The following is an 18,259-nucleotide window of genomic DNA, read 5'->3' on the forward strand; positions in this document are numbered from 1 at the left end:
TCCGCAAGGGGAGAGACCACAACAGTGAGAGGCCCGCGTACCACAAAAAAAAAAAAAAAAAAAAGTAAACCAGAAGAGTGAAACCATACGATTTCAAATGATGTTACAGTATAGCCTCAGGAGTGGAAGAAAATTAAATGGAGCGATTCCTGGGAAAGCGTAACGGGTAAGAGATTGAAGGAAAAAAATAGAAAACGTTGAGTTGTCAAGTTGTCATAGCCACTGAAAACATTATGTTTGTAGTTTAAATTTAAAGAGGCAGAGGCGGGATCCTCTTAAAACCTTGGAGTGATAGGCCTGTGTTATTCATAGTGGATCCTGACCGTTTAGGCTAAGGAGATGGTTCCTGATGGGGTCTGGCCGGTTGGCTCTACTCTGTGTAGTTACACGTCAGTGTGCCGTGTGCTAGGAGGGGGAAGTTTCGGTCTCCACAGGGAGGGAACAGAAGCTCTGCATTTGGTACTCTCCCAGACCTCTCCCTGTGCCCCTCGGCTTTCCCTTTGGCTGGTTGTTTTTTGTTTTTTGCCCCACGGGACTTGTAGGATCTCAGTTCTCCGACCAGGGATGGAACCCAGGCCCTTGGCAGTGAACGCACTGAGTCCTAACCACTGGGCCGCCAAGGAAGTCCCTGGCTGGGTTGTTTGTTTCTATTTTGGGCTGTGTTGGGTCTTCGGTGCTGTGCGCAGGCTTTCTCTAGTTGCGGTGAGCGGGCTTCTCACTGTGGTGGCTTCTCTTGTTGGGGAGCACGGGCTCTAGGCGTACGGGCTTCAGTAGTTGTGGCTCGGGGGCCCTAGAGTGCAGGCTCAGTAGTTGTGGCACGGCGGGCTCAGTAGTTGTGGCACACGGGCTTCGTTGCTCCGCGGCATGTGGGATCTTCCCGGACCAGGGCTCGAACCGTGTCCCCTACATTGGCAGGCGGATTCTTAACCACTGCGCCACCCGGGAAGCCGCCTGGCTGGTTTTGATTTATATCCTTTTGCTACAATAAACCTGTAATCGTACGTATAGCATGTTCTTGAGTTCTGAGTCCTTGCAGTGAGTTATTGAACCTGAGAGGGTAGTAGGTACCTCCAAATTAGTAGCTGGCTGGTCAGAAAAGTGACCTGGAGACACCACCCCTCCCCCACATGTGTGACTGGTGCATGAGGGCAGTCTTGTAGGGGACTGTCCACTTAACCTATTTAGTTTGGCTCAACTCTGGGGTAGTTGGTGTCATTTAGTTATTGCAGGGGTACCTATGGAAACGTTTAGCTGGAGCTCCTAACCTAGTCCAAAAGCCTAGGAAAGCCCTTCTGCCTGGACCTGAGACCCTATAAAAGACTGGAAATTAGATCAAAGGTACATGTGCATTGACAGGACTGCGGTGGGGTGTGAAGGGGCATATGCACCAAAGCAAAGCAAATGATTGAGATCAGAGGATTGCACACAACAGGAAAAAAAAGCTTTTCCTTATATCCTGCACACATACAGATTCTTCCTATCCCAAAAAGTGCACCTCAACTGATACAGGTATGTCCTTAACCCCCGGGGTGTTGGGACAGAAGACTCACAAGGCCACACAGATGACATGAGGCCTCTTGGAAATTTGAGACTGTGTCCACTAGATTATGACTCTGAACAAAGAACATGCTGTTCTTCTGTATCCCTGTGTTGTACAGAGTAAATGCCATGTAAATGTGAGGTCACTGCTATGAGTCCAAAAAACCAGGCAACACATTTATACAAAGCACAGTTAGTGCAACACCCGTGCCTTTGAATCTCTCAACCACCCTACAGTTTTTAATACTTCTTTTTTTTAACATTTGTAAAATACCTATGAGCATAGAATCCTGAAACAGAAACAGCCTGGAAATCCCTGAGGCATGTTGCTTGTGAGTGGAATCATTAATGGGTTGTGGAATGACCTTAATGGACCATCACGTGTTTTAAATAAAATAGGATAAAAAATATCAGATGGCAACACGTGTAGTAAGGACCAGTACTGTCTTGTGAAACTTGTGTGTCAGTTAAATATACCAATGTTTGTACTGATCAGTGTAAAATTAAAGCTATTGCAGATCACAGTCAAAAAAGAGGGAAACCACTGATCTAGTCCAAGCCCCTTATTTCACCAATCAGGATATTTAGATAAAGAGGTTGAGAGGCTTGTCCAAGGTCATGCATGCACAGCCAGAGAGATGGGTCAAGAATCAGATGTCCTTACACCCCACTCCAGGACTCTTTACATGAAAACCTAAAGACCAACACTCTATGTTAAGGACACTAAAATTATATCTATTTATATACACTAAACATATAAATAAAATACACACTATAAAGAAAATAGAATGAAATTATAGTCTATAGAGATAGTTTATGTAGTCTACAGATAAAGCATCTTTATATAAATTTAACTGGAAATATATGAAAAAACGTTCAAGAGCTATCAAGTGACAAGTACTTACTGAACCCTACTTATGAAAAACAAGATTCTAAGCACCATAGAAGATACTAAGCATAAAATATCCAGTCCTTGGATACAGGAAAATGGAGCTCTTTCTGCTTTCCATAGAGCTACACTTTACTTTTTTTGCGGTACGCGGGCCTCTCACTGTTGTGGCCTCTCCCGTTGCGGAGCACAGGCTCCGGACGCGCAGGCTCAGCGGCCATGGTTCATGGGCCTGGCCGCTCCACGGCATGTGGGATCTTCCCAGACCGGGGCACGAACCCGTGTCCCCTGCATCGGCAGGCGGACTCTCAACCACTGCGCCACCAGGGAAGCCCCATAGAGCTACATTTTAAAGATCCATTAGGTTTTCCCTGTGCTATGCCCAAAAGACAGGATTTTCAAAATAATCACCAATAACTCAGTGTCCCCCAGTTCTCTTACTTAAGTAATAAGATGCGTGTATAACAGATCCGCCTACCTCAGACCAGGCCCCTGGTTTACCGCCACTCCTCCCTCCTGGATACAGGCCCAGCTCGGCAAGGTTTGTGGGAGGGGGCACCGGCTATATACCACGAGGTTAAGTCCCAAGGAAAGGCAGGGGTATTCCTTCTCTTTGTTGAACTTTACACCTTGTGACTTCATTACCATACTTTTTCAGCAAATGTTTCCTTTAAACACGATTTTTTAAAAATATTGTTTCATTCTACTGAGTGATGTTAAGAATCACAAGTTTTGGGTTTCCCTGGTGGTGCAGTGGTTAAGAATCCGCCTGCCAATTCAAGGGACACGGATTTGAGCCCTGGTCCAGGAAGATCCCACTTACCGCGAAGCAACTAAGCCCGTGCACCACAACTACTGAGCCTGCGCTCTAGAGCCCACGAGCCACAACTACTGAAGCCCATGTGCCATAACTATTGAGCCTGTGCTCTAGAGCCCACAAGCCACAACTACTGAAGCCCATGTGCCATAACTACTGAGCCTGCGCTCTAGAGCCCACGAGCCACAACTACTGAAGCCCGTGTGCCATAACTACTGAGCCTGCGCTCTAGAGCCCACGAGCCACAACTACTGAAGCCCGCACACCTAGAGTCCGTGCTCCGCAACAAGAAAAGCCACCGCAATGAGAAGTCTGCGCACCACAAGAGTAGCCCCTGCTCGCCGCAACTAGAGAAAGCCCACGCACAGCAATGAAGACCCAACACAGCCAAAAATAATAAATAAAAATAAATAAATTTATATTAAAAGAAGAAGAATCACGTTCTCCTGGGAGAATATTTTTCAAATTAAAAATAGAAAAGTAGGGCTTCCCTGGTGGCGCAGTGGTTGAGAGCCCGCCTGCCGATGCAGGGGACACGGGTTCGTGCCCCAGTCCGGGAAGATCCCACATGCCGCGGAGCAGCTGGGCCCGTGAGCCATGGCCGTTGAGCCTGCGCGTCCAGAGCCTGTGCTCTGCAACGGGAGAGGCCACAACAGCGTGAGGCCCACATACCACAAAAAAAAAAAAAAAAAAAAAAAAAAAAGAAAAGTAAAAATCTGCTTTATAGCCAATTTACCAAGAACTTTAATAACCAGTCTAATCACCAATTAAGAATAAGAAATCAGAGCAACATTTGATACAAAATCCCTGTCGGTTAGTTATTAGGTTGATGAAATAAAATTAAAACCCAGAACTCCACTTATCCTAAGTGCAAGAGGAAGGAAGAAAAATGAGTGGCTATTATATACCAAACCTCAAAACCTTACTTCTTAGGGATTATGATTTGACCTTAGATCAATCAGTATTCCCACTTTATTTAGATACTTTGTCTACATACAATCAGTATTAAGGTTACTTCATTTTTCTTTAAATTTACTCACTTTTAAATTTAGTCTCATCCCAAGTAATTCTTAACTCTCTGAAGTGTTAATTATTTCCAACATATGGTAAAATAATACATAACCACTAAAATTCTAAATGTTCACCCTACATCTAAAATCATCTCTCATACCATCAGCAGTATTAACATGGTGACTGATCTGCCTACACCTTAAAACAAATGATTCAAAGGCACTATTGCAATGTGAATAACTGAAAAAGTGTCCATGTTTCACAATATGTAAAAAAATCCTGAAATTCAATACATGGATTTACCACAATTTTATTACCAGTAGTTAGTGGGGAAAACAAAGAAAACACTTCGGATAGCTACTTCTGTTTTTTCTGTTTCTTAGTTCGTCCACTTTTCTTCTGTCCTTTCTTTTTCTTCTTCATGAGAACAGCTTTTTCTCCAATAAACAAACTTTTAGAATGTTGTGCATTTTTTGAAGAAAAATTAAGTCCCTGCTTAGGTTTACTGACATTCTTCAAACTAGGATTTGAATTTTGTTTTAATTTTTCTTTATGGACAGAACGCATGACTCTGAGTTTTCTTCCCATCAGTTCAGAGTTATTTAATTTCAGAGCAAGATGAACAGCATCTGTATTCTGCAATAAAAATCAAAATATTAAATTTTCACCAGAAACTCATGTGCAAAGAAACGAGTAAAATGGTGACTTTTCTGGATTAGAACTTTCAAGCTTGCATATAGAAACCCCTCTCATTTCCACAGCCAAGAAGTCTAATCCGAAGTATTGAACTACAAGCAGCTGTTCTTGTAGTTTTAATCATGCTCCCTCTCATGAGTTTCTCCCCAGGAAGCACTCAAGCTGCCCTGTCAAATAATAAGTCACAATCTAAGAGGCTTCATTTTTCTCAATGTAAATTCAATTAACGAGGTCAGCCCTATAGTGTCTTTTAAACCAATAAACCTCCTCTTCACAAGGCTCTTCCTGAAAAAGCCCTGCTCTACTAGTTGATTTGAGAGCAGAGAACTCTCTATTACAGTCCTTGAGATGTCGGACTAGATGCCTTGTAGGGTTCCCTTTAGGTCCAAAATGCTATTATTCTTTTATTCTAATAGAGAACCACTAAATGCTAACCACCCTGAATATTCATGACATGTTTGTTAAAGGACTTTACAAACTTATCAACAGTCAGAAGACAGAGCAGAGAAACAGTGAGATAACTACATCACAGTCATGATGGCCGCTGTGACCACATTTCTTCAAAGCCATCTGGTCATACATACTAAGAGCCTTAAAGATGATCAGATGTCTTGACCTGGTTAGTGGTAACCCATTGGGGAGCTTTCCTAAAGAAGTAATCCAAAAATGGAGGCAAACATTTGAAGGAAAAAACATAACCACTCTGATCTCATTATTACAGAGAAAAAGAGAGAACACTGCAAACATGCAACATTTGGGACACACTAAGGAAAAGACAGTATACACGCTCAGTGGAACATATTTACACGACAGAAAACAACATAAAGCAGACTGCAGAATCTTATGTTCACAAATACTAAGTTTGACCATAAAATAGGCGGCACAGGTAAAAACTGAAAGGAAGTACACAGATGGGCTGTTGTGAAGGGAAGAAAACATAAGGGCCGTCGGGCCACATGTGTATTCTAATAATTTTAGGCATGAGACACTGGCTAATATTTAGTGAACTAAATATAACCAATTTTGTACAGAGACTAACATTCTCTTCTACCTGAGTGAACGATCAGTTCTTCTCTCCATTTTACAGAAGGTGGAGATTCAGAGATTTAATACCTTTACTATCCAGTATCTAAAACATTATTTAACAACATTAATGTGGAGAAATAACTAGAACATCTCTTGGTTGGATGCAATTTATAGGAACAGGAGTCTATTATACTGTGGCGTTATGAATGTAGTTTTCTTAAGGTGGAATTTTGAGGGTGACAGTGAGAGTTACGTCTGAAGGGCAGGGCAGCGGTGACAGCCTCTCCAGGCACACTTCAAGGACAGTGACAATGTATCAGCCTCCCTACCTCAAAGAGCACGTAGCCAAAGCCTCTGCTGGCTCCTGTAACTTGATCCCGCACGATCCTTACAGCCACAGTGTTCCCACAGTCCAGAAAGTGTTTCTCAACCGCAGATTCTTCAGCTTCTAAAAACAGATTCAACCCCAGTGGAAGTGAGGATTTGGAATCGCCTTAGGAAGCTGGAGATGTTTCATAATATACCAAGGGTAAGCATAGCATCAAGGTAATTAGTCAAGTTACATCCCGCGCTTCTTAAAGGTAGTCTTAAAGCGAAACATTATGTTACCAACTCAGATGTTATTTGCATTACTTCAGTGATAAACAGGTACTTTATTTGTTTAAACCAACTTACTGTATGGGAGATTCCCCACAAATACAGATCTCTTGTCCCTCTGAAACACAAAGAGGGTTAATAAAAATCACTCATGGAGCAGAAAACGGAAGTCACCCTAAAGTCCACCCTTGTCCTCACCCCACACATCTGACGGGGCTCCATCTCCTGATTCCCCGCCCTCCAGGCCCGTTTGATTCCGTTTCTTCCGCCTTCCCCGCTGGAGCGTGAGCGAGCCCCGGAGCAGGGAGTGGTTCGGTTCACAGCTGGCAGTGACCCACGGCAGTGCTCAAGGAAGGCCTGCTCTATTGGGGGTGGGCAAACGTTTTCTGGAAAGGGCCAGAAAGCAAATATTTTAGGCTTTGTGGGCCACTCTGCTGTACCTACCTGCCTGGTTGGGTGACAGTAAAACTTTATTAACAGAAACGGGCTGCAAACAGATTGGGCCCTCAGGCCAGTTTGCGGACCCCGTGCCAGGTCCACAATCAAAGCCAGGGCTGTCAGCCAGGCCTCTGTCATTTCTCAACTAGTCACCCTGACACCGACCGTAACGCACTCTGTTTCTGTGGTGAGTTCTTGCAACTCACGCTTCATCCGTTTCAAGACACCTTGAAGAACAGCTCTGGACAAAACTCAGACTCCTCCCCATGGCAGGCCAGGGTCTTCATGATTGGCCTCCACCTATTTCTCCAACAGCTACTCTTATCCCGCCCCTCCTCACACGCCAGCCACTACTAACTGTGTCAGGCTCTTGCCATTCCCTCAGCAAATTAGGTTTTGGTCCCCACCATTCATTCTGTTCAAAATTTTTTTGCCTGGCTAACAGACTCATCTTGCAAGACTGATAGAACACCTGTTCTCCTGAAAACCCTCTGTCCCTTCTTGCTGGCAACCCCCCAAATCAAGTGCTCCATTCCTGAGCTGACAAAGCGTCCTGTGCATTTATGACAGTATTTATCATAAAATCGTTTGCTCATCTTTACCTCTATCCTGTGAACTCCTAGAGAACTGAGACTGTATCTCAGCACTGAATGCCTGACACAGAGGACAGACTCAAAAACTGTTTAATGACTGATTTAACTTTAGACCTCAGTCTATAAAATAAGGTGCTGGCCCCGATGCTCTCTAACGTAACTTCTGGCCTCTCTCTCTAGGACTACTGGATCTAACGTACGGGTGGGAACCACTTTCTTGAAGCTGATGCTGACTTACAGGGCATTAGCTGAGACCACAGAGGGCAAAGGCTGTCTCCTCTGTGCTTCCCACAAGCTCCCTGCTGACCCCACTGCTCTCCCAGCACAAGCTCAGAACTACTCACAGATGAGGTCTCAGATGCAAGATCCACTCTAACACGAAATCCATCTGCAATCTGGGCCCCATTTCTGGTATAAATACGAAGGAAAAATTGTTGTTAAAAACGAGTGCTGAGTTACTGGGATATTTGCTCTGAAGTGAAACCAAAGAATAAAGCATGGACTCATACACACTTAAATTAGAAAAATTCTGTCCAAACCTCAAAGAGATGAAATTACCTTTCCAGTGCTTTTGTAGCAGCACTCTCGTCCTTAAACACAACATAAGCGTTAATATTTTTCTGATCAGGATGAATTTTACGTCTACACCAAAAAAAAAAAAGAAAAGAAAAGAAAAAAAAGAATGTAAAATTTGTTAATCTCAAATTCACTGAAATAAATATAGCTTGTTTTCCACTCTCAACACATACGACAAGAATTTCTGGGGGGAGTTTCATCTCTTTTAATAAATATTTAGTAGTAACTCAAAAAATAGCACACAACTTGCACAGATATGGGCTGATACACGTGACCCAGGCCTCCTTACTAGTCATTACTGTGAGAGACCAGCAAGTGCCCCCGGGCAACCCACCACACTGTAACTACTGGGCTGGCCAAACAGTTCATTCAAGTGACACCTTACAGGAAAACTCAAATGAACTTTTTGGCTAACCCAGCATCACCTTAGCTGCAGCTCTGTATCTAAGGCACACACAGATGGGAAAGACAACGTGCTTTTTCCTTTTTACTGTAAAATAAAAACTACACAGACAGGTACAGCTTAGGGAATTATTATAGGAACCACTTCCCTGCGTGTCTATGTGGTTTTATCACCCAAGTGTCTACTCCTAGACATACTTTGGTCTTGTCCAGTTTTCAACTTGAAAAGTCTTCTGACTCCTGTTTAATCTGTAGGATTCCCCATTTATCTCTCCATCTTATAGTGTGACCTATAGAATTTCCCTGGAAAAACCTGGCCAGCCAATAGCAACCATGAGGCCCCTCTGATTTTAAGATGCATTCTGATTTTTAAAATGTTAAGGTATGGGAAATGTCGCCTTAGAATTGATGAAATATGATACTTATGATTTACAATAGAATTTTTAAATGCAAAACTTTCTTATTCTCTTCAAACACTATGCCTGATTAAACGTCCTTGAAATTTCTCGTTTCTTGTGGCACATTTTAAGTTATTTTGCAATTCTTATCCTTGATCCTACAATTTATGTTGAGGCTTGAAGACGAACATCTGACAAATTTATATGTTATTACAGACATAAGAAAACAATAAAACATGATGTTTTATCCAAATACAAACATCTATGAGGTTAAGAAATGATCTCAATTTTAACCAAAATGGAAGAGAATTTATGACTACTCCCTTTCTCTAATTATAAACTTACTTTATTGCTGCCAACTTTTTGGACAAAATTCCCTCTGCTGGAATCTTTTAAGAGAAAAAAAAGTATTAAAGAAAAATCATTGTTTGAAATATTATTTCAAAATAATTATATTTTAATTAATTGAATTCTAAATATCTAAGTCTGATATGATGGGATTAAAAACATTCTAAGGAAATACTGAATCAGAAACAACTGTCCTAATGTTGTATGAACAGGACCTGGTGGCTGAGGACAAACATTTCCAATGATAGTGCCACATTCAGATTTCACAGGCAGTGACTCTCAAACCAGGCGGAAGTTACAAATGACTTGAAGGGATCTCTGGTCGTGAGGGGACAATGATGTTGAAGACACACGTGAAGAGTGTTAAGGAAAATTGTTTTATAAAATCAGCATGGAAAAAAGGGACACTTCTAAATTAATATTGTGTATGCTATATGATTTTAAATATGTCTAACTAAGTTGATAAATAATATAAGAAGATACTACTTCAGTATCTGTAATTGGACATAAAGGGAATCTCCTTTATATTCAGTCACGTTACTGTCAGTCATATAAGGGTCATACCTAAGAGTGAAGGGGGCAGGTAGGGAAAACTTCAGAGAGGTGGAAATTCAAGTCAGCAACTGTGACTGTCAGGAATGTGTGCCAAATACCACCAAGCACAGAGAACACAAAGGTAAAGGGATACAGACTGCAAGTTCACAAGTCCAGGGGTGTCTATAAATGCCAACCCCATTTAGGGCAGTTACTATAAATCTCTGGAAGACTTTTTTCTTTTAGTCATTCAATAGTTTATATAGTAAAACAAAGAAACTTGAACTATTTCTTCTCAGTCTGTTCTGCTCAAACTAACATATGGTCAAACTCTCAAAATATAGACAGGAAAACAGTATGACACATGAGAAATGCCTACGTGAATAACTGACATGGGAATGCTGGTCATCAAAACACATCTATTGGATGCCTTCTAGGAGCTCTCAAGGACCTGTGTTCTGTTATTAAAGATACGAATGAATAAATATAAGGCAATAAAGTACAAAAAGAATATATATACAGTGAAATACTACTCAGCCATAAAAAAGAAGGAAACCTTGCCATTTGCGACAATATGGATAGATGCTGAGGGTATTATGCTAAGTGAACTAAGTCAATGACAGATGCTGTATGATGTCACTTATATGTGCAATCAAAAAAAAAACAGGGAATTCCCTGGCGGTCCAGTGGTTAGGACTCTTGAGCTCTCACCGCTGAGGGCCTGGGTTCAATCCCTGGTTGGGGAACTAAGATCCCGCAAGCAGCGCAGCCGAAAACAAACAAACAAAACAAAACTCAGAGATACGGAGAACAGACTGGCAGTTACCAGAGGAGAAGGGGGTTGAAAGTGGGTGAAATGGGTGAAGGGGGTCAACTGCATGGTAAACAAAGACTGAACTGTTATGTTGAACACCTGAAACTAACATAATGTTATATACCAATTTGATGTCAATTAAAAAGAAAAACAAATGAACTGAGCAAAAGGACAAGGGTGGGAAAGCCCAAGCATATGATCGGCAAGGAGGGCAGCTCCCAGGTTGCAGGACAGTCCCATGTAGAAGAACGCAGGGCCCCAGGGCCACCCTGTGCAGGCTGTCAGGCAAAGAACCAAGGACACTGACAGCGAGAAAAATGAAAAGCTTTTAGGGAACGCCATACGTATTTGATGTGCACCAGGTGCTAGTGACCCAAGGAGGAGCCACACAAACAGGGTGTTTGTGGTCACACCTCACAGTCTGGTGGCACAGGAGCAGCGTAACAATGATAGAGCAGTGTCATAAGGACTATAGTGAAGTACAGGGTGCTGGAGGGCGCACAACAGGGTCACCTGACTTATCAATAATCCAGGGACAGGGAAGAATCAGGGCAGGCACCCCAAAGGGAACTCCAGGCCAAGGCAGGGGTGGTGGTGTGTATAATATTCACGAGAGGGGAGGTGGAGGGGAGGAATTCTGTGCAGGAGGTCCAGGAGGAAGTGCTTTAGGAAGATTAAGCTGATGGTGGTGCGATGGATGCATCTGAGGCAGACTGAAAGCAGGACCCGTGAGAGGCCTCTGCAACTCTTCTGGCAAGAGCTGTGAACACTAAGGTGGAACAATGGAAAAAGAAAGAACTCCTCTTGGGAAGACAGCACAGCTGAAAAACAGCAGGTGGCATAGGCTGGGGTGGGGGACTGACAGAGGTCAAGCACAGACGCGCTGATAATGGGCAGGACACCCAAGTGGATGTGTCAGGCAAGGATCTGATGAGGAAACGGGACTCAGAAGGGCAGACAAAATATATACGTGATAAGCGTGAGGAACAAACACCACGATAGGAATTATGGAGACGGCACCAAAAGCTTGCGAAATGTCTACTTTCAGAGAAGCAGGCAGTTTTGCCCGCTGGGGACATCTGGCAATGTCTGGGAATATATTTGGCTGTTACAACTGGGGTGGGGAGGATGCTACCAGCACCTAGCAGGTGGAGGCCAGGGATCCTGCATCGCACAGGGCAGCCTCCAACAACTAAGAACTAACCAGCACCAAATGTCAATAGTATCAAGGTTGAGAAACCCCATTTTACAATCACATTGAGAAAGAGCAGTTGGAAACAAGGAACAAACATCTCCTATACTATACTAATATATATTAATTACATTAAAAAACATATGAATGATGCTTATTTATGCTCCAAGGAACATGGCTATAACTGGTCTACAGAGTGCTCAGTTGGTGAAATCAGATACCATTTATTTCCATAAAGTTTTAACATTAAATTGATTAAAACATACTTTATCTTTCTACGTCAGAGCATAAGTACTGCTCTGCAACGTCATGCAAACCCCTCATATGAACACCTATGATTCCAGAAATGCTACTCAACAGGTGTGAACGTTTCCACCTACTCAACTGACACACAAACAAAAGTCACCCATCCACCCTCCAAAGTACACTTAGTAAGGAAAGCATTTTACTATTTGAACTAATTAAATTAGCTAACAAAGTCCAAGAGTCAACAATCGATACCAGTGTGATTCTTCTTTGGGGCTAGATTTGAGCCTGTCGGTTCTAAAGGTTAAAGTCAAGGGCTCCTCCATCTCACTAAAACCGACACATGAATAAGTCGGATTTAAATGCAAAACATTTTAAGATTATGCAATTTTAAGGGGGTGGAACACATACCAGAGAACGAAATCGTACAGATTCTATCTGTCCGTACTCTTTAAAAAATGACTTCAGCTTCTAAAATAAAAAAAACATATATATACACACATATATATATTTCAGTCCACTTTCAGAAGATCAAATAAATACCACAAAAAGGAATTAAGTAAAACGGTCTGATAATCTTTTCCTGCCATGTTTTCAGAATATTTCAGGAAAAGTAGGTAACTATTCAGTTAGAAGACAAAAAACTTCTACTGAAACTTATATAAAAAGAAAACACAATTCAAGTTCATGTTAGTATCTATAAGGTACACAACATTTTTTCTTTCAATCTTTTATAATCTTTACTACAGGTAAACTAAGATTATATATTCCATAAATTCTCTCATCTTTTCACACTGACTTATTTAAACCAGAAATGGATTTTAAGGATCCTTATGTCACCATGGGAAATTCCCCAACTGTCTGGAATTAAGACCATCAGATTGAAGAAAAGTCTTAGGATGAATTTTATACATTACTCTTATGACTGGCTCAGGATGTGAAGAATGTATATGTTTTACAGCTTGCACAATAATTTCTATAAGCAATTTTAATCCAAAAATAACTTATTAAATGTGTAAAGCACCACAAACACTCCCTTCCCTTGAGGAAGATAAGTAACCAAAACTACACTAGAAAGTAAAATGGGTTATGTTCTACAAAATAATCACACATCAAATGCTAGGGGACAAAAGGGCAAGGGGGAAAGGGAAAAACCAGGAAGTAACTTTCTAGTACTGTTGTGTTTTTAAGAAAGTGGAATTGAAATTGTTCTTCAAAAGATAAGCAGGATTTTAACCAAAGGGATTGCCACCAGGGTGACTATCACATAAACACACAGAAAGTAAAGGGCACGTCTTGGTTTAGTGAACCCCACATAACGGAAGAAACTTAGGATGTATGCATTCATTTACACGACAAATATTCAACAAGCCTCTACTACACACCAGGCACTGTTTCAAGTGCTAGGGATAGAGCAGTGAAGAAAAGAGATAAACATCCCTGCACATATGGCGCTTCCGTTCTAGTGGCATATAAGAGACGACAGAGCTGGAGGAAAAAACCAGATAGGAGACCACTGCAATATTTCAGACAAGATCTGCAGAAGCCTGAATTAGGGCAGTGACTTTGGGAATGGAAAGGAGCAGGTGGATACTGGAATCAATCTATAGAATGATATATGTAGTCATTTATAATGAAGTTATATATTAATGACTTACTTAATAAAGTGACAGTAAACAAAATCACAAATTATTAATTTCTCTGCATGTTAACAATATACAGACTACACACTCACCTTCTTATTACAGGTGACAGGCAAATTCCCAACAAACACAGTTCTCTCATTCTTTAATCTCTCTTCTTGGTTGGTTTGAATTTTCTTTCTTTGATTTACAACTGTCTGATCTACATCATCAAGTACTTCTTTATCAGCAATTTTAACACCAGATTGAGAATTTTTCCTTTTCTTCCCTTGTTTCTGGTGAATTTCTTCTTCTAAATCAGCACTTGCTAAAGAATTTTCTCTTTTTAAGTCAAAAAAAAAAAAAAAGTCATGGAAGTCAGGTCTAGTATTTGACAAAGCACATTGATTAGAAACACTTCCCATCTACTTCTGGCCCTCCTATATATCAACTTACCATTCACAAATACATCTACATTTAAACAGCATTATCAAAAAGTGACTGGTATCTTTAGGAAACTCAAGAGTTAGAAAAAGTTAAGGTCAATTTCTGAAGATAGGTTAAAACTGCCAGGTAATAAGCAGAGCAACAAAAGTTCATTTAAACAGAAGTTGGCTCACTTAAAGCTTTGGGGATTTAGTTTACACTCTACCAATGCCTAATTCCACTCTCTGCTCTAGAATTCTAGGGTTACTGCAGCACTCCCAGGGGGTCTATGAAGATTAATATACCGGCAAAGTACTTAACTTTGTAAAAGCAATCTGGCGAAAAGGAGAAATCAGATTTCCTACTGCAATATTTAAAGGACTGCTTGTCAGAAGTAAATTCCGCCAATATTGTAAAGTCCTGGTGCACTTGGGTAAGTGCACCAGTCCAAAAAGAGAAATGGAACAGGAACTTAGGAGTGAGGGGTCAGAATGGGTAGTAGGAGTCATAAAACTCATTCATTCATTCATTCAATAAGTATTTACTACTCAGTTCTAGCCTCTGGGGATACAAAGATAAAAGAGACTATTAGAGGCCTTTCAGTAGTCCAGTCTCTGGAGCGAAAGGCAAGGTTCACCATAAAATGGTTAACATGTATAATACATGGTGTAGAAACATAAAAGAAACAAGAAAGGCTCTCAGAGGAGGAAAGGCAGTGTACAGCACATGGTCAGTCCTCAGTAAATGTTGACCGTTTCATCCCTCCACTAGACCGCAAGCTCCAGTAAGGAGAGGGTCAATGTCTAGTTTTTGTTCACTATGGTATATAAAGTACCTAGTAGGAGTAAAAGGAAATGAGACAGTATGTCAAGGAGGACCATGCCTGTTATGCAAAAGTGCTTAGATTTTTATCCCACAGAGGATAGGGAGCCCCTGAAGACTTTGAAAGTGCCTAAAAGAGATCATTTGGGCAGCAGAGCAGAAGACAATTATGGAAGGGACAAGGCTGGATAAGGGAGACCAGTAAGGACACAGTTACAACTGCAGGCATCTAAGAAGACAACAGACCCACCAGAGCAAGGGAAAGGGTGGAAAGGGGAAGGAGATTAAAAGAGATAATTAAAAGACAGCATCATTAGGACTTGGCAACCGATTAGATATGCAGGGAAAAGAAAGAGTCTAAGATGACTCCCAAGTCACAGGCTCAGGCAACAGGAAGGCTGATGGTACCACTCATAAAGAGGAACAGGTTTGATGAGGATAATGAGCTCGGTTTGAAGCATCCTGAATTTGAGGTCTATATGAATATAGAGCTAGAGATGCCAGTAGACAAACAGATATACAGGTTTACAGATCAAGAAAGAGAGATGAGAATTGTGGAGCCACGAGGACTGGGAGACTGCCCAGAATGAAGGGTGTGAAAAAGGTCATGAGAAGATGACCAAGAACAGAATCCCAAGGGAAATCAACATTTAAGGAACAGTCAGAAGGAAAGTGCCCACAATACCACTGAGAAGGAGCAGAAAGACAAGAGGAGGATGAGAAAACACTGCTATCAAAGAATCCAGCAGCTTCGAGAAGAAAAGCAACCACGTGACATGTAAAAGCGAGGACTCAGACAAAGGCTGTACTCTCTACCTAGGTCAGGATGGCTTCCCTGAGCACTGTTTCAGAAGTATGGTCATATCACATAAAAACAAACACAACAAACAACCAACCAGAGTGCAAGTTGGTGGAAAAGGAAACAGATCAAGAAAAGGAAGACAGCGCAAGTATAGACATCTTTTTCTAAAAGCTTGACGATGAAGGGAAGGTGTGAGGGGATGGAGCAAACAGGGACATATGACTGCAGATGGGGTTTTGCTGGATTTCTTTTTTTAAGATGAGAATCTTGAGAGGACAGATCAAAGATACAGGAAGAAAAAAGGAGATTTTATATATATATATATATATATATATATATATATATATATATATATATATATATATATATATATATATATATATCTGATGACATAAACCCTAAGGAGGCAGAAGAGGTATGTGCTATATATAAACAGCACAGGTGATTGAATTAATCTTGGACGAGGAGGAAGACACCCTTCTCTGAAAGGGGAAGAAATTAAAGATGTGCATAGTTACAGGCAGTAGGACAACCAGAAGTAGTAGCTCACAACTGTTAGCAAGTAAAAAAAAATAACTCTCAGGGGAATTCCCTGGCAGTCCAGTGGTTAGGATTCCAGGCTTTCACTGCTGGGGGCCCAGGTTCAATCCCTGGTCAGGGAACTAAGATCCCGCAAGCTCCCTGGCGCAGCCAAAAAAAAAAAAAAAAAATTCTCAGATTAGGTAACAAGATCACCTGCCAAGAGAGAACAGAGAGAGAAAGGGCATGAAGAGAGTGGCCTGACAGGCTGAGGAAAGTTAACGAGGAACCTATAATGGTACTGCTATATGGATGTCAATTCAAATAAACTGTGTTTTTTTTTTTAATTAAACTAATGGGGGAAATTTGATCTCTGACTGAATAAGTTTAAGAAAAGCAAACTCATCTTTTCCATACATGCTGAAATATTTATAGATGAAACCTAAGTCTTAGGTTCGCTTCCAAATAATGAGGGGGAAATGAATAGGGTAAAGATGAAACAAGATTTGCCAAGTATTCTGGGTACAAGGGGTTCCTTATCCTTTTCAACTCTTTTTTTTTTTTTGCGGTACGCGGGCTTCTCACTGCTGTGGCCTCTCCCGTTGCGGAGCACAGGCTCCGGACGCGCAGGCTCAGCGGCCATGGCTCACAGGCCCAGCCGCTCCGCGGCATGTGGGATCTTCCTGGACCGGGGCACGAACCCGTGTCCCCTGCATCGGCAGGCGGACTCTCAACCACTGCGCCACCAGGGAAGCCCATCCTTTTCAACTTTTGAAAATGTATGGGGCTTTCTATAATAAAAATTTAAAAAATATAACTATGAAGTGAGAAAAAAATTAAAATGAACATTGCTGGTATAAGAATGTCAATTTCTTTACCATCTAATTTCTTTAACATCAACTAGGAGAGAAATTTTACCAACCTGTTTGCCAACTTTCGGTCTGCATCAGAAAGTTTCTTCTTCAGTTTCATTTTTTTGGCAGGTTCTTGCAAAAGCGGTCTTTGGATTTGGGATGAACTTTCTTCCTCCTCATCCCGTTTCCTTTTTTTGGTGGTTTCCTTTTAAAAGTTTGAAGTTATGTTTCAGACCTCATCCTTCTTAATAATTTAGTGGTCTTTCTAAAGTAGCATCTTTTCTCTCTCACTGTTATGTCCAGTAATGGAAGGTTACTTAAAATTGATCCTTATCTGTCCCACTTTAGAAAGCCTGCCCTGCAAGGTAGGTTGCTTGCTTCTAAAGTTGTTCTAATGGGCCATTCGGGGTAGAATGCAGTGACTTACTTCAGTCACAGGCACATACACGGGTTGAAGCTGAGGCTCCAAAGAGCCGAAGAGGGAAGCCAGCCGACCCGTGCTGCCTCTGGAGGGCCGCTTGCCGTGGAATAAACTACTGGCGACTTGTCCAACTTCATAGTCTCCTGCCAGATTCCCACAAGCGCCGTCCTCCGGGTTCTCTCTAGACACGGACATCAGAGACTCAGCGACACGACGCCGCGCCCCACCCCTCGCGCCCCGAGCTCCCGAACGCATACTCCGGCCCAGGCAGACGAGCCACGCGCCACTCACCCCTCCCGCGCACTCCGCTTTTTCTTCCGTTTGTTCTTTTCTTCCAGGGCCATTCTCATCCGAGCCCTCGGACAGGGAGGCAGCACATGATCCCGCACTTCCGGGTACCGGCCACTCCGCTCTCGGAGCCACGCCCCTTCCGCCCCGGGAGTCTCTGCGGACGCCCTGTGGGCGGAGACGGCGGACGGGGCGGGTGCGGAACGGCGGGCATGGGGGCGGAGACAGCGGACGGAAGAGCCGGGCCTAGGCTTCCGGACCAGTTGGTACCTCTGTCTGAAACCTAGTCTTGGGAGGGAAGTCTTCCGAGGGTAGTTGAGGCCTTAAGTACGAATAAGAATCAGCCAGCCTGGGACTGGGGTGTCAGTCCAAGCAAAGGGAAAACACTT

At 42.3% G+C, this 18,259-nt stretch overlaps 1 protein-coding gene across 1 annotated transcript; it reads right to left on the reverse strand.

Annotated features, from left to right (window-relative positions):
* Nucleotides 1-4,548: 4,548 nt before the first annotated feature.
* RBM34 (RNA binding motif protein 34) lies at nucleotides 4,549-18,027 on the reverse strand. The gene is made up of 11 exons (XM_081223906.1): nucleotides 17,874-18,027; nucleotides 17,589-17,763; nucleotides 17,230-17,366; nucleotides 13,852-14,080; nucleotides 12,528-12,587; nucleotides 9,328-9,371; nucleotides 8,165-8,248; nucleotides 7,951-8,014; nucleotides 6,654-6,693; nucleotides 6,308-6,426; nucleotides 4,549-4,892 (listed from the first exon to the last, which is right to left on the reverse strand). Exons 1-11 carry the CDS (start codon nucleotides 17,930-17,932, stop codon nucleotides 4,614-4,616), a joined length of 1,290 nt encoding a protein of 429 aa, XP_081080032.1. The 5' UTR covers nucleotides 17,933-18,027; the 3' UTR covers nucleotides 4,549-4,613.
* Between the last annotated feature and the right edge of the window lie 232 nt (nucleotides 18,028-18,259).

This window comes from Mesoplodon bidens (assembly GCF_964165515.1).
Source record: "Mesoplodon bidens genome assembly, chromosome: 1".
NCBI classification, from domain to species: Eukaryota; Metazoa; Chordata; class Mammalia; order Artiodactyla; family Ziphiidae; genus Mesoplodon; species Mesoplodon bidens.